The sequence below is a fragment of the Hypanus sabinus genome, chromosome 1 (genome assembly GCF_030144855.1).
Source record: "Hypanus sabinus isolate sHypSab1 chromosome 1, sHypSab1.hap1, whole genome shotgun sequence".
NCBI lineage: Eukaryota > Metazoa > Chordata > Chondrichthyes > Myliobatiformes > Dasyatidae > Hypanus > Hypanus sabinus.
In genome coordinates, this window is record NC_082706.1 from 96,858,446 (window position 1) to 96,876,573 (window position 18,128).

Genomic DNA, 18,128 nt, shown 5'->3' on the forward strand with positions numbered 1-18,128 from the left:
AGATTGCACTGAACGGCACACAACTTTGCAGTGACAGACTGGGGAAGTCTGAGACTTCTGAACACTTCGTCCAACAGGGAGGTCTTAGCAGCAACTAACTCAGTGGGTTAAGCAGCATCAATTGTTCCTATCCTCACATAAATGCGACGGGTGGAATCCTGCATCAGGTTTGGGAGAATGTGGTATCTCTAAGTCCTCTCGTCACTGTTCTTGCCTTCTGCTCACAGTCCCTGATGTAACGATGATTTTAGTACAGTACAGTTGACAGGGGTGTCAGTTAAAATCAGACCTAAATCTACTTGGCATGCGGGGCAGCATGGCAGCATAGCGGTTAGCACAATGCTTTGCAGTACAGTTGATCTGGGTTCAATTCCTGCTGCTGCCTGTAAAGAGCTTGGCCATTCTTCCCATGACTGTGTGGGTTTCCTCCAATTGGTCTGATTTCCTCCCACAGTCCAAAGACCTACAGGTTGCTAGATTAATTAGGCATTGTAAATTCTCCCATGATTACGCTAGGATTAAATCGGGGGATTGTTGGGTGATGTGGCTCGAAGGGTCAGAAGGGACCTATTCTGTGCTGTATTTCAATAGATAGATAGGTAGACCAGAAGAGAACAGAACAGAATACCGTACACCTTAGAAACTGGGCTTTCACTCCATGATGTCTGTGCTGACCATAATGTTAAATTAAAATAATCTCACCTGCCTGAACATTGTCTAAATCCCTTCATTCCCTGCTTGTTCATGTGTTATCTATTTGCCTCTTAAGTACTTCTATTGAATTTGATTTTAACATCTCCTATGGCAGCATGTTCAGTATGCCTACCATACTCTATGTACAAAAAAACTTGCCTCACAAATCTCTTTTATATTTTCTTCCTGTCACCTTAAATCTATGTCCTCTAATATTTTACATTTCCACACTGGAAAAAAGGGAGAAGCTGAACTATGCCTCTCACATTTTTACAAACTTAACCTTAGCCACAGATGCTCTAGACGGAACAATTTAAGTTTGTACAAACTCTCCTTGTACAAAATACACTCTAATCCAGGCAACATCCTGGTGAAGCTCTTCTACACCTTCCCCAAAGCCTCCACATCCTTCCTGCGCAGAACAGAACTGCACAGAATTCTCAAAATGTGGCCTAACCATAGTTTTATGCAGCTGCAACGTGATTGCCAGCTTTTATACTTAATGCCCTGACCACATTGTAGGTCATCCTCAGCAGTAGCACAATCTGGGGACTTTGCTGCTTGATGTCCAGGTCACATCTCTTCTGCTCAACAATGTTCTTTTAAATGGTCGATAAAGCAATTGGGAATCATGGACTGTGAAGTCACGTTACTGTGTTGTTGCTTGGGGTTTATGCCTTTCTTTCTTCCATGGCAATGAAATGTGATTGCAAAGGGTAGGAAGTTGACCATTTCCCATCATAAATGACAGTTGACATGCAATGCTTTTTTTAATATGTGGTGGGAATATGGTAGTAGTATGAAAGTAAACAATACATCCCTTTACATTTCTCCATCACCTTCTACATAATAACTCGATCCATTAGAAAACAATGTGAACTTTTTATGAAGTGCAAAAATTACTTTTTTTTTCCATTTTATAACTGAATGTGGTTTATCAAAGAGTTTGATGAGCTAAACATAGACATGTCTACTTCCAAGCAAGAACATAACTGTAAGATAACCATTGATCTTCACAGGAAATATCTTCACCCATTGAGAGGTGAGATTGCCAATGAATTGAAACAAATGTCATCAATACACTGAAGGTCAACTTAGCTATGAGCTGGAGGAAGAAGTCTAGAAGGAGATGATGATAGACAGAAATGAAGTTGTGTGGGAAGAGTTCCTCATTGAGTGTAAACTCTGAAAGGCCTAGCTGATTGCTAACAAAGCTGATTGCTTTGTTTTGGTACAGTAAATTCCATTCAACAAGTCAGGTAAATTCTATATAATATAAAAGTACATATGACTCATCTGAGTTTGACACCATTGTGGTACCAAAACTATTTTAGAATGAGCTTTACCCTTCTCAGCCTGCAGAGCAGTGTTTAAAATGCAGCTAATTTAAATGTTTAGAGTGAGTCCACTCTAAATCATCCACTCTCCACTCTCTCAAAATATTTACATCTCAAATAAGAGTTAGACACGTGCACAGTAACATGTAATGTTTTTTGCTATATATATTGATGACAACAGATCAAATATCTTTTGATTCATATCTAATTTTTCTTTGTGATCTAGTACAAAATAGCTCATGCACATCTGATAGGCGCTGGGCTCAGCAAATTTCTAACAATGTATTAATATTGCTTTATTATTGTCATCCGCACTGCGATACAGTGAAATGTTTTTGTTTTGCACAACATTCAGTCAGATCATGCAATACATAGTTACATTAAGGGAGTAAGATAACAGAATGCAGTATACAATCAGTGGCCACTTTATTATGTACAGATGTACACCAGCTCATTAATGCAACTATCTAATTGGGCAATCATGTGGCAGCAACTCAATGCATAAAAGCATGCAGACATGATCAAGAGGTTCAGTTGTTTTTCAGACCAAACATCAGAATGGGGAAGGAATGTGATCTGCATGATTTGACTGAGGTGATGCGGGTGCCAGAAGGGATGGTTTGATTATCTGAGAAACTGCTGATCTCCTGGGGTTTTCACGCATGGCAGACTCTAGGGAAAAGAATCCAGTAAGCAGCACTTCTGTGGGTGAAAACACAGGACTTGTTAACGAGAGAGGTCAGAAGGCAATGGCCAGCCTGGATCAAGTTGACAAGAAGGTGACAGTAACTCAAATAACCACACGTTACAACAGTGGTGTGCGGCAGAGCACCTCTGAACACACATGTTGAACCTTGAAGTGGATGTGCTGAACAGCAGAAGTCCACACCAAATTCCACTCCTATGGCTACCTTATTAGGTAGAGCAGCTATCTAATGAAATGGCCTCTAAGTATATAATGTTGCAGGTACAGAAGTGTTGTGCAAGTAGAAAAATAAGGTGCAAGAGCCACAGCGAGGCTGATCGGATATACAAGTTCACCTTTTAGAGTCTGATAACAATGAGATAGTAGTTGTCCTTGACTCTGGCAGTTCAGTTCACGTGCTCGGGCTTTTGTACCTTTTGACCAACATGAGAAGGGAGAAGAGAAAATGACTGGGTGAAAGGGGTCCTTGGTTACATTGGCTACTTTCCCAAAGCAGTGGAAGGTATAGAAAGAGCCAATGGAGAGAAGGGTGGTCTTTGTGACGAGCTGAACAGCATCAATGACTCTCTGCAAGTTACGTTTGTCTTGGGCAGGACAGTTGCCATACCAAACTGTGGTTTATTTGCACAAATTGTTAAGAGTCATTGGAGACATGCTGAATTTCCTTAGCCTTCTGAGGAAGTAGAAGTGTTGATGTGCTTTCTTGGCTGGACAGACAAAGAAGGAAGCTTGCAAGGATTTTATCTTTGAAATCAGAAGCAATTATGAGAGGCATAGATAAAGTGGATGGCAACAGCATGATAAATCCCTTTTTCACCACACTGTCTACCTCTGGTGCCTCACCAAGTGCAGTGATCGAGATTGATATGAATAGATTCTTGGGTACAAAGAAAAACAATGGAACTGAGGATTAGAATCAGAAACAGGTTCTTTGACCCAATGAGTCCATGCCAAACACAATGCATACATAGCTTGTCTCAATTTCCTGTGTTTGTCCCATATCCTCTTAAGCCTTATGTACCCACCTAAATGCTTCTTAAATGTAGCCTCAACCATTTACTCTGGCAGCTCGGTCCTTATGTTCATCAGCTTTTGCTTGAAAATGTTGCCCCCTCAGATTCCTTTTAAATCTTTCCTCTTTCACACTAAACCTATGCCCCCTTGTTTTGAAATCTCCTACCATGAGGGTTAAAGACTATTAGCATCCACTTTATCTATGACTCTCATAATCTTAAACACTTCTACTGTGTAAGGTTGCCACTCATTCCCCTATGTTACAAAGAATAAACACCTAGACTGGCCACCCTCTCCCTATAACTTATCCAGATCTGGCAAATGTCCTCACGAATTGTTTCTGCAACCTTTCCAGTTTAATGACATCTTTCCTATAAAAGGGTGATCAAAACTGGACACAGTACTCCAAGTGCAGCCTCACTATTGACAGATACAACTGCAACATAATGTCCCAACTCCTACACTCAATGCCCTGACTCAGGAAGGCTTGTAACCTGAAGTCCTTCCATCCATTACACTCCCAAGAATCCTACCATTCATAGTATAACTACTAAGCTGGTTTGACTTTTCAAAGTGAATACCTCACATCTGTCAGTATTGAAATACATTTGTCACTCCTCAGCCACTTCCTTAACCAATTGTTCATTTATAATAATGCTCTTCATTATCAGCAACACCTAACTTCATCTTATCCACAACTTACTGATCAAATCTTGGACATTCATATACAAATCATTTATGTAAATAATGAATAACAAGGGTCTCTACATAGGTCCCTGTGGCACACCACTAGACACTGGCCTCCGTTCCAAGAAACAACCATCAACAAACACCCTCTCCTTTCTACTTCCGAGCCAATTTTGAATCCTCCTAATTAGCTCTCCATGAATTACGTGGAACCTTACCTTCCAGACCAGGCTACCATATAGGACCTTGTTGAAGGCCTTGCTAAAGTCAAATAGACAACATAGACTCTAAAATGGCTGAAGCAGGCTAACCAGCCTGTAGTTCCCTCACTTGTCCTTGCTACCCTTCTTCACTAAAGAATGAAATTAGCCACCATCCAGCCTTTCAGAATTTCACCAGTGGCTAATGATGAAGCAAGGATTCTCCATTATTTTATCTACAGCCTCCCACAAAGCCCAAGGATGCACACATTCAATCTTTGGGGATTTATCCCACTGAATGTGCTGCAAGGCTGCAGATACCTCTGCTGTAGTAATATGAATGTCCTCCAAAACATCTCAATTTGCTTCCCTTAAGTTTTGAGCAACCATGATTTCCTCCTCACCAAGGAGAAATATTCATTGAAAATCTCACCCATGTCCTATAGCTTAAGAAATAAGCAGCCCTGGTGATCTCCAATGGGACGTACTCTCTCCCTAACCACCCTTTTAACATAGTAACTAAATAACCTCTGTAACATGCTATAATGTTTCACTGCTAAGGCTAATGTAATGGCTTCTATGTAATATTTCACTGCTAAGGAAATGGCTTTCTGTAGCAGCAATGTTTGGGTTATGGCTAGAGATAATGAGGCTTTCGAATGCAGGGGTTAGCCAATGAGGAACTGTTGTCATTTCTTGTGCATCTGGGAGCTGGGTTTTTCACGGTCTTTTGTCAGGGAGCAGTGGAGAGAGAGGACACAAATGGAGAGAGTCGGAAGACCATCAGACGGAGTGGACTGAGGAGCGAGGATCCGAGGGCCGGCTACGCTTGGAGGTTGACGGGAACAAATGAACGAACAGCGAGCTCCAATGATGCGCAATAGACTTTTTCCTTAAAATGTGCACTTTTACTCTTTTATTTTCTTTACTAATCCTCTATCCAGATTAAGATTTATAAAGTTCAATCATTTAATTGCATATGGTGTACATCACACAACATCCACACAAACGAGACTGCACAGTTTGGTGGGGCCAGAAGTTGTTTTCCCCTAGACAAAAACATGCTGGCCGAGCCTGAGGGTTACACCTCTTTAAGTTAGCTTACAAATCCATCTCAAACTCTAGCTTTGCCCTCCTGATTTCTCTCTTAAGGAAATGCTCAAACCCTTTATAATCATCAAGGGGTTCAATTTATCCCAACCTCTAAAACCTAGTGTATGCTTCTTTCTTTTTCTTGATAGGATCAGAAAGAAATTGTGGGGGGCGGGGGTGTTGTAAATTCAGCCAGCTCCAACATGGGCACTAGGCTCTCCACCTTTAAAAGACAGTGCCTCAAGAAGGGCTATCATTAAGAACCCACACCAACCAGGACATGCCCTCTTCTCATTACTACCATCAGGGAGGAGGAACAGGAGCCTGAAGATGCATACTCAACATTTTAGGAACAGCAAGAAGCCATGAGATTTCTGAGTGATCATTACCACACAATTTGGCTCTCTATTTGGACTATTTTTTACATATTTCATTGCAATTTGTAGTAAATTTTACATATTACAATGTACTGCTATGCAAAGCAACAAATTTCACAACTTCTGTCAGTGATAATAAACCTGATTCCAATTCTGATTGACCAGAGCCTCTCTTGTAAGCCAAGGCTTCCTAAACCTGCCAGGTTTACCTTTCATCCTTACAGGAACACGCTGATCCTGGACATTTGCTAACATACTTTTAAAAGCCTCTTATCTGCTACTTTTTTCCTTTTGTTCCAAATATGATTATTCAATTGACTTCAGTCAGATACTGTCTAATTCCCTCAAAATTAGTCCTGCTCCAGTTGAGGACTCTTGTCCGTGAGTATCGGTCTATGAAACTATCCTATCCTTTTCCATTACTACATTAAAACTAATAGAATTATGGCGACCAGAGCCAAAGTGCTCCCTGATTGCCATTTCAGTTACATGTCCTACCTCGTTCCTTAAGAGGAGGACTAGTATTGCACTGTCCTGAGCAGAGTCTGCTAAATACGAACAGTGGAAACTTTCCTGGACACACTTCACAAATCCCACACCATCCAGGTCCTTAACCTTCTGGGTGGCCCAATCAATACCAGGGAAATTAAAATCTCTCACTAATACCACCCTGTCACACCTGCAGCATCTGTACCTGGAACATTGAGCTTCTAGTCCTGCCCTTCTCTCAGCCATGCTTCCATTATGACTTAGACATCCCAATCCTGAGTTCATCTGCATATTAAACCTTGAGCATTGAAACAAATGCAGCTTAACGGAGTATGGTGGGGTGGAGATATGTCTCCACCAAAGGAGGTGTAAGGTGCTCCTTTCCTCTGCTAGCCTGCAGGTGAAGTTCCCCGATCAGGGTCACACGAAGCCATGGGAGCATGTATGTGGTGGATGGTCATATGAGCAGCTAGGGCATATCACATGTCCTAATTATGCCAATGATGCCAGACAAGTGGACAGGGTCACACCTCAAGGAAAGACACTGCCCAGAAGCAGGCAAAGGCAAAACACTTCTGTAGATAAAGTTTCCAAGAATAATCATGGTCATGAGACCATGATCGCCTGTCATACAACACAGCACAAATTGAGTATTCCTTGCTCTACCTTTACTGTGTCCCTGGCTATACTGATTTCAAGACTGGCTCTCTTTGGCTACTGCTTTATTTCATGACTCGCTCCTGCTTTGAGTCCTACCCCACTGCCAATCTAGTTTAAACTCTCCTGTGTAGCACTAGCAAATGGATGGAAACAGGAAGAAGTGTGGGATCTGCTATTATCATATTAAATGCAGGTGCAATCTCATGAGATTTGCTTCTATTTGGTATGTCCTAGTAATCTTAAAATCATCGTTCAATTAGTTCAGAGCCTTCAATGCAAAAGACCAGCATTCTCTAAAGACATTCTAGCCCAGACATTATATATACTATAGATTCATCGTTGCATGATCAGTGAGTGGGGTTTTGTAGCAAGCAGTTCACGAAGCTACAAGCAATGTAGATTTATACCAATGATTCAAGGGCAAACACTCAAAACTTAATTATATATGCATCACTTCTGATGCAAAGTCACATTCAGCAAAGTGTCATTTCCTTTATTTCATATATCAAATAAAAATGTTTCAAATTTACTTCTGTAAAATCTTCTGTATTTATAACTTAAGAATTTAAATTGAGAAATACATCATTCTGAGATAATGAGACTATAGTTAAGGTTTGTGTTTATTAACACACTCATCAAAGCGATCAATTGTACACTGTGATCACAAACTTGAATGTATAGCGTGAGGTTCAAAACAAATCTCTTTGTCCTCTGACTTACAAAATACAGCAATCCTACTCTGACTCTCCACATCTGTACTGCAGGAATGTGAACGTTATCTAATGTCTGATACCTCAAACTCAGCGACTAATAATCTCCAACTCAGAATATACTGCTGCCTCACCACACTTGCTCATCAAAAATTATCTTCTCGGTTAGAAACATATTTACCACAAACAGGAAGCCGGAGTTTATATTTTAAAATAATGAACTCTGAGCTTTCTTTCCAACAATTTGAACAGTTAAATATTTCTGTTTTTATTGCTGTGCATTTGACTGAACATTATTAATTAATTGCTGTTCAGTCAAATGTCAAAACGGTGCAGTAGGACTTTGGTATGTGGTCTCTTAAATAGTCCATCTTTTCTCACAAATTATCAACGACTGAAATGTATATGGTGTCTTCAATAGTGCTCAAATGTTACCCAACAAAAGGTAGTAACAAGCACACAGGGAGATAATTAAAAACAAGGCACGCTGAAAAAAAAACCTTACTCAAGGAGAGAATGGAAGTAAGTCACAGCTTTGAGAATGGGGAGTACAGGGGAGTGGGGGGGGGGGGGCGATTCCCGAAGGCATGACTACAACACGACAACAAGATACCTGAATTTGAACATTACAGCTATGTCACACCATTTTAATATAAGCAGTTACCATTAGCTGGTAGATAGGAAAAGCGCTGGCTTTGGCTCCTCTTCCTTTTCCCATTGCAGACATAGAAATACACTTGGACAGGGCAGGTAATGTGCTGGTTCCGATAGGGCGGAATTTCAACAATAAGTGTACTCTGCAACAAAGAAATCAAGAAAGACTTCAAAGTTCAAAGTAGATTTATTATCAAAATACATATAAGTCATCAAATACAATCTGGAGATTCATTTTCTTATGGGCATACTCAATAAATCCAATAACCATAATAGAATCAATTAAAGACCACAGCAATGGGGTAGACAACTAGTGTGAAAATACAAACAGAAGGAAATAAAGAAATAATAATAATAATAATAATAATAATAATAATAATAATAATAACAATAATAATAATAATAACAATAATGATGCAGTTTAACTCAGTCTGATTACTTACACAGGCACAATCAATTGGCAAACATCATTCACCAAAATCTTGCTTTAAAATACAAACTCATAAAAGAAATCACACCTTACTATAAATACAAGCCTGGTCCCGTTTTATAGTTTAGAGTCCCATGAATTATATTACAACCAGTCCATTATTATAGATGGGACAATCTTACTTAACAGATCTAACCATTCCAAACACACATAACATACAGAAATCAGTAACTGAAAAACACCAGAAAATATGCTGAATTATATGAGGAAACTGAAAGACTATGGAACATGAACAGCTATACATTGTCCTAATAGTAACATCTACAACTGGTATCACCCCGAAGTAACTACACAATAGCATTAAACAATTAGGGCTCGACAGCAATATCTATGTAAATCTCCAGTAGCCACCACTAAGCACCTCTAGAACAGTCCAAAAGTTCCTAGCAATTGAGAAATGAGTGTGCTTGGCTATGCGTGTACCTCAGGTTTTACCAGCTTGAGCTGAGAAAAGAAAGTATAATAATAATAACAACAATAAGTTATAAAGCAATAAATATCGAGAACATGAGATGAAGAGTCCTTGAAGGTGATTCCATAGATTGTGGGAACAGTTCAGTGATGGGGCAAATAAAGATGAATGAAGTTATCCTCTCTGGTTCAAAGGCCTGATGATTGAGGGGTAATAACTGTTCCTGAACCTGGTGATGTGAGTCTTGAGGCTCCTCTACCTTCTTCCTAATGGCAGCAGTGAAAAGAGAGCATGTTTTGATAAAATACTCAAATGCCAAGAAGGTCTTCCGCAGATTTCGCAGTGAAGTAATGACACTGCAACATGTAGCCACGGAAACAGGCCTTTCCGCTCACTGAGCCCATGCCAACTTTCAAGCACCTATATATCTATCTATCTATTTACTTACTGACTGAGTTACAGCACAGAATAGGCCCTTCTGGCCCTTTGAGTCACACTACCCAGTAATCCCCTGATTTAATCCTAGCCTAATCACAGATCAATTTACAATGACAAATTAACCTACCAACAGGTACATCTTTGGAGGAAACCAATGCAGTCACAGGGAGAATGTGAAGCATCACAACGCAGCACCGGAGATCAGGATTAATTCCAAATCCGAGGAATTGTGAGACAGCAGCATTGCTTGCTATCCTGCTGTGACCCAACTTAATAAATTTGGGACTGCAGTATGAAAACTTCCCATCCTGATCAGTAATCTGTACTCACTAGAATTCTGAAGGATGAGAGGGAGATCTCATTGAAACCTTTCGAAATTTGAAAGGCCTAGACAGAGAGTAGATGTGCAAAGGATGTTTCCCATAGTGGGAGAGTCTATTTCAATATTTGTATTAATTTCTACATAGAAGAATACAGAGTACAAGAAGATATATAAGTCAAAAAAGATAAAATAATACCAAATACATTTTATTTGAATCACACTTGCAATCTCATTACTCTATACTCATGTAAATTAAATTAAATCGTAACATTGAAATGTGATAATTTTATTATAAAAAGAAAAGAATCTAAGCCCACTACCAAGATTGAAGCTGTTTGGTAAAGAAAGAAAAAAGTATAGTGAAATATATAAAAAATATAATATACATAAACATATAGTGAAATACGTTATTAGCCAACTTCTGTACTTTAACAGCAAATCAAAAGTTTTGATAATAGTTCAAAAATGGACCCACAATGTTTTAAAGTCTTGACTAGATTCAGAAATTGAACAACGGATCTTCTCTAAATTTAAGCATGACATAACATCACGTTTGATTAGGCGGAATGACTTCCTTCCATTTAAGCAAGAGTTCCCTCCTAGCTATGGGAGAAATAAAAGCCAAAATGTGCAAATTAGATGTCTCCAAAATAATATCTTTTCCTCCAACAATACCGAATAAGGTAGTCAAAGGGTTATGCTTAAAATTTACTTTGAAAAGTACAGAGAAAGTTTGGAATACTTCCTTCCAGTATTTTTCAAGACTCGGACATGTCCAAAACATATGAATTAATGAAGCTTCTCCATTGTTACATCTATCACAATAGGGAGATCTATCCGAATAAAAACAAGATAGCTTATTCTTGGTCATGTGGGCCCTATGGACCACTTTAAATTGTAGGAGGGAGTGGTGGGCACATAACGAAATGTTAACCAATTTAAAAATTTCATTCCAAGTTTCCTCAGAATTGAAGTCTGTAAATCTTGTTCCCAAAAGTCTTTAATTTTGTCTAAAGGAGCATTTCTCATTCCCAACAACATGCCATAAATATTGGACATTGAACCATTATGAAAAGATTTCAAATTAGAAATTACATCTAATAAGTTCTTATCGGGACTTTTAGGAAATGTAAATAATTGAGATCACAGAAAGTCTCTATTTTTTAGATATCGAATAAAGTGGGTTTTTTGGTCAGCTATATTTAGCTGACAATTGCTCAAACGAAAAGAGACTTCCTCCAACAAACAAATCCTGAAAGCATTTAATATCTAATTTATCCCATTCTTTAAAAGCAAAATCGGTCAAAGAAGGTTTAAAAAAATCAGAAAAAATGGGACTTGGAAGAGAAAATCTCAATAAACCAAAGTATTTTCTAAATTGTACCCAGATCCTCAAAGTATGTTTAACTACTGAATTCTCAGTTAGTTTACTTAAAGATAAAGGAAGTGAGGATCGAAGAAGAGAAGTGATAGAAAATTTATTAACATAAGTAGCTTCTAAAGAAACCCAAACCGGACAGTACTCACAGTTAATATAATATGACCAAAGCGTAAGATAGTGCGGGAGTCTAGGGCAAGAGGGCACAGCCTCAGGATAGATGAGTGCCCTTTCTAAATAGAGATGCGGAGAAATTTCTTTAGCTAAAAGGTGTTAAATTTGTGTAATTTGTTGCCACATGCAGCTGTGGAGGCCAGGTCATTGGGTGTACTTAAGGCAGAGATTGATAAGCTCTTGATTGAACATGGCATCAAAGGTTACAGGGAGAAGATTGGGAACTGGAGTTGAGGTGGAGATAATAAAAAGATCAGCCATGACTGAATGGCAGAGCAGACTCGATGGGCCAGATGGCCTAATTCTGCTCCTATGTCTTTTGGTCTAATCAGTACAGTGAGTTGCAAACGTTTGTTAGCCTACCGTTGCACAATGATGCAGGGACACTAATGAGAGACCTTTGTTTCTAAATGCCCATAAAAAACGTATATTAAAAATAGCTCATTCCATAGATTGACTGTAGTGTATTCAATCTTTCAGTCATATTTGAGTAATATTGTAAATGTATTGTTTGATTAAGCATGCTTAGTTTGTTTACATGATTCATTGCAGGTTATAGGTAAGAAGTACCTGAATAGCAAATATCATTATACTACCAAGTCATATGTGAGCACCTTACTAAACAAAAACTACATAGATACTGTACCATTATTCCAGCTCCTGTGCTCTTTCTTGGAATTACAAAACGTAACACCGACCACCCCCTCTGCATGAAAAATTAGGCTTTAAGGTTCCTGTTAAATCTCATTCCTCTCACCTTAAACCAAGCTGTTCATAATTCCTCAGCCACTGGAAAGAAACTCTGACCAAAACTTACCTCTATAAGATTACTCCTCAGTTTCCTATATTCCTATAAAAATGTTTCAACATGCTCAATCTCTTTTCTTAATCCAGCTCATTGAGTCTTGGCAACATGCTCGTAAATCTCCTCTGCATCCTTACCATCTTAAGGCCATATATGACCAGATGATATAGGAGCCTTTATCCTATGAGTCTGCTCTGTCATTTTATCATGGCTGATCCATTTCCCTCTCAGGCCCAATCTTAATGGCATTTTTTCCTATAGTAGGTTGACTAAAACGGAACACATTATCCTAAAAGCAGCTTCATTAATATCTCGGATCAAAAATGAATGCTTCAAGATCTCCTGCCATAGCCCAGTATAGTCATGGCTTTTAACTAATGGATCTCAAAAGTGAACAGAATTTCACGCATGACATCTTAACAAGCATAATGAGAGGCATCTGACACAATTATCTGCGCTTAGCGGCCTCTGTACAAAATAGGTCAGAACTAATTAAGTTAACACCCTCTTTTGCAATTTCAATGAAGAAGATGGCAATCAGCTGGAGTGGACTGAATCAACTGCAAACAAATCCATAAATTGCTTATTAAACTGTGCAGGACATTGCACTGAGTAATGATGCTGATCATCAGAGATCATTAAGATAACTACTATGACAAACCACAGCAGGTCTGTCATTTTCTTCGTCTAAATCTTCTTTATCTTTTTTCCTAGAGAACATGCATTTCTGCATTTTACACCGAGTGTGGTAAATGCTTAGAAAAGGGTGCTGGGAGAAGTGATGGAAGCAGAAAAACTCTGGCATTTAAGACAGATGAATATGCAGGGATTGGAGGAATATCTACAGGCAGAAGAAAATTAGTTTCATATTTGGTATGAAAATTGTGGGCTGAATGGAATGTTCCTGTGCTGTACTGTTCTACGTTCTCATAAAATAATCCACTTTTCATGATTCCCAATAGAACGGCTTATTTTGTTCATTAGTTATGTACTTAAGTCAAAATCCTGACTAATTTTTTTAGTCAATCAGTTTATAATTAACAAACCTCCTTGGCAGGCTAAGCTGGTGACCTGTACTTGGCGTCACTTTTAAAAACGAGGTTATTAATATTGATTTCTTTTAATTGGACTCAAGTTAAGGACACTGCCGGTAGCACACACAAAATGCTGGAAGAACTCAAGAGGTCAGGCAGCATCTACGGAAATATATAGTTGATGTTTTGGGCTAAGACGCTTCATCAAGGGGATCAGACCACACTTTGAGTATTGTGAATAGTTTTGGGCCCTTACCTAAGAAAGGATGTGCTGTATTGGAGAGGGCCCGAAAGAGGTTCACAAAAATGATACCGGGAATGAAAGGGTTAACATGTGTAGAGCTTTTTATGGCTCTGGTCCTGCACTCACTAGAATGAGGGGGATCTCATTGAATATTGAAAGGCCTAGGTAGAGTGGATGCAGAGAGGATATTTTCTACAGTGGAGGACCAGAAGCCACAGACTCAGAATACAACCATGTCCCTTTAGACCAGAGATCAAGAGGAATTTCTTTAACCAGAGTGTGGTGAATCTGTGAAGTTCATTGCCACAGACAGCTGTGGAAGCCAAGTTACTGGGTATATTGAAAGTGGAGATTGATAGGTTCTTGATTAGTATGGGCTCCAAAGGTTACAGGGAAAAAGCAGGAGAATGGGTTTGTGAGGGATAATAAATCAGCCATGGTAAAATGACAGAATAGACTCAATGGGCCAAGTGGCCCAATTCTGCTCCTATGATTTATGCTCTTATGGTCTTATTGATAATGCAGCCTCACAAACATGTTGCATTTCTTTCCCTGAAGGATGTCAGTGAACTAGACAGGATTTTACAACAGACTTGTATGTGTTACATACAGCATCACAGAGATCAACATGAAAAAAATTCCAGCTTTAATTAATTAGTTGAATTTAAACTCTCCAGCTACTGTAATGGGATTTGAATTCACATCTCTGGATCAATGACTCAGCACTTTAAGCACTAGCCAAGTAACTTAATACACACTGCTCCTTTATCCTGAAATTCTACAGTAATAATGCAGCTTCCTTCCCATAGATTCTGTTTACACTTCTTGCTGCCTCAGTAAAACAGCCAGCATAATCGAAAACTCCACCCACTCTGATATTCACTCTTCCCTCTCCTCCCATCAGACAGAAGATACAAAAGCTTGAAAGCACGTAGCACAAGACTCAAGAACAGCACCTATCTGGCTGTTATAAGACTATTGTATGGATTTCTTATATGACAAGATGGATGCTTGACCTCACTATCTACCTCAACAGGGCCTCATACTTTATTGTCTGCCTGCACTGCACATTCTCTGTAACTGTAACACTATATTTTGTATGCTGTTACTGCTATCTTGATGCACTGATGCAGTGAAATTATCTGTATGGATAGCATGCAGAACAAAGCTTTTTACTGACAATCATAAACCAATTGAATTTACCATCTTAATAGCTATCATTTACAACACTTGAGACGTATTAGAACAAGCCCATCTTATTAAGAGAACTCACAGGTTTAAAGAACTCCTTGTCCGTCTTTGCTTCAGTCTCCCATAAATGATGTCCATCTGGGGAAGAAATAAAATAAAATTACTATTTTGATTTGTGATGCTTTCTCCCTTTAGTTTTATAGCCCTGAAGATGTTATGAAGAGTGATCTGGCAACTGATTGGAAATCCCTGCTCGCTCACTGATCTGGCACGAGCAGTGTCAATGCACACAACCAGAGGTCCACACAGAAGCTTAGGCTGAAGTTCAAATCGTGGCCAGGTTGGTGTTGGATCACCAGGGGTCAGGTATGTGGTACCTTTGAGGCTGGGGCCAGGGTCTGGAGCACTTGTATATTTTCTGCTCCATTTCAATTCAGCAGATTCACTTAAAAATTAATTATACTACCATTTAACATTTAAAGAGTGACACGAAAGTGTGTTTGGGTATTAATAGGAGTACCTTCAAATAATCTAGAAAATCTGCTAAGCCCTTATTATCAAAGTTCAAAGTGCCAGGTTATTGGAGTTTGAATAGAATCATATATATAGCATAGTTACAGGCCCTTCAGCCCATCAAACTCATGCTGACCACAAACCATCCACGTACCGTGACTCCACATTAATCCTACTTTTATTTATTGTCCCCACGTTCTCATTGACTCATCCCAGATTCTCTCCCCTCACCCACACACTAGGGGACAATCTGCACTTAGCCTTCCAGCCTGCACAGCTTCGGGATATGGGAAGAAACTGAAGCAGCAAGGGAAATTCCCCAGAGTCACGGGGAGGGTGTGCAAACTCCACACAGGCAGAGAGGGTCAGAGAGCAGGACTCAACCTGGTCACTGAAGCTCAACGAACTGTGTTACTGTGCTGGCTCTTATCATTGGTAAAACATTAGGAAAGAAGATCGTTAGTTTATTCTGCGGAATGTTTGTAGGATACAAGTATTATACACTGTTCATGTCATTAGCCAGTGTGCACCTTAAATGTCCTGAATGTAACTGACTTTACTATATAATCTGCCTTCACCTTCTCATGAAGACTTGATAGAATCCCTGTGGTGAACTACCTATACCTGTCTGGACACGCCCCCTGCTGACTGCTCCTGTGGCTCCTCCCACAGACCCCGGTATAAAGGCAGTTGGAGGCACTGCTCCTCCCTCAGTCTCCAGGATGTTGTGTGGTGGTCTCTTGCTACTAATCATGGTTTCTTGCAGCTAATAAAAGCCTATTGTTCGCCTCCCGTCTCAGAGTTATTGATGCTGCATCAATCCCATCCGTTCACTTTCATAACACCATTCGGTCTTAAAATCTTCTTTACTTAAATGAGCTTTATTTGCACAATTTCTGCTGATCATGCTGTACTATCCTTGCCACAAACAAGAAAGGGTCATATCCTGTCTTTTCTCCTTTATGTACTTCTCAGCGCATCATGAGCTATGCACCTTTCAGAACTAAAATGGCTGGCTGTGCAGTAGTGGAATTGTTCTTGATTAAACTCCCAGGGCAATCGTTACTATTATCGCTAGATTACACACAACATTGTAACATGATGCGTGCAGTGACGATTGTTTATTTCTTCATTTGTAAAAATAAATTAATTATTTTACTTCTGTTGAAGAATTGCAGCTTTGAGTTCCAGTTTTACAACTAGATAATTAAGCTCTTCCCGAGTGTAAGTGTTTGCAGATGAAGGCTTTCGAAAGAGCCCATTAAACCAATAATGCAAATCCAGTCTATTCAAGTTGTGTATAATTAATTGTTTACATGAGACTTAAGTCCCTACCTGAGTCTATAAGAAACCTGTAAATATAAAATACACATGGCACTTCTCCAGATTTCCCTCCTCTGCTGAAGTGTCCTCCTAGTGGGGACAGCACACAGGAAGTGTAGAATTGAAGTCCTCCACTCACTGTACCATCTGCCCTCTTGGTAACATAACTGTCATTATTAGTGATGTCTCTCTTGACACAGCAGCCGAAGTAGAGCATCTGCCTGACTCACGTAAAGAAAGGACTTGTGATGACTTAATCACAGCCCCACTAAGAACACAGAGACACCAACATGACCTTGAGGCATTGGTACTTGGATCGTGCACAGCCCACATGTTGATACTCAGCAACTTAAGCAGTGGTGCCTGCCTATAAAGGGTGCTAAGTACCCAGATCACTGCAGAGACATACACACAAAAAAGTCATGCTGACTCTCCAGTGCCAGAGCTAGTGTGTCTAGATTATAAGCTCAAAAAAGCTCTGCATTTAGCTTCTAAACCTTGAGCAAATAGTACTGTCTCCTTTTGAAGCTCCATTCTGGCTCTCCAGCTACTGTGTTACACTGGGTATGCATTAGTTGAGTGGTAGGTGGGGAACCTGTTCTATCAGAACAGGCAGCTGGAGTTCAGAGCAACCAGGGCTCATTAGAGTTGAACTGGCTAATTGCCAGTGCTAATCTTACTACTTTTAGGCAGCTTGCCAGTTGTAAAGACGGGAAATCCGGCAAGATGGCCATGTCTTAAAGGCAGCCTTAAAGGAGAAGGGCAACCTGCAGTAAAGGTTTATGAAATGAATGTTTCAAATGAATGTGGCATTTCTTGGGGGCCCGTAAATATCCAAAGGAGCTTGTAAGGTACATGCAGAGTGATAGGAAACAGGAAAGAGAGCTTCTTCATCTCTGATCAACATGGTCTGCTTTTCAGATCTTGGGAACAAGTGAGAATAATGGATCTCACTATTTGCACAGCTGTGCACCACCCTATTTTAACCTCAGCACTGCTAAACTTTCTCTTCCTTTCTCTCTCCCCACACATAACAAGACTTCACTCTGCCTCCTGTGGCTTGAGCTCCAAAGTCTGACTTCTGAGCGCCCTGCTACTCCCACTCTCAGTTAGTCCTGCTGCGTCCTCTCAACCATGTGCTGGTTAAGGCTCATTCAGTCCACTTCAGAAGCACTCAGCTGGACA

At 39.8% G+C, this 18,128-nt stretch overlaps 1 protein-coding gene across 1 annotated transcript in view; it reads right to left on the bottom strand.

The window, feature by feature from the left end:
* The window catches only part of nfatc1 (nuclear factor of activated T cells 1), a 262,760-nt gene that overhangs the window by 133,952 nt on the left and 110,680 nt on the right, over window positions 1-18,128 (bottom strand). The window contains exons 7-8 of the mRNA XM_059972556.1: window positions 15,190-15,245; window positions 8,630-8,762 (exon numbers count right to left, since the gene is read on the bottom strand). Coding sequence (XP_059828539.1) covers window positions 8,630-8,762; window positions 15,190-15,245 — 189 coding nt within the window. The remainder of the gene's footprint in view (window positions 1-8,629; window positions 8,763-15,189; window positions 15,246-18,128) is intronic.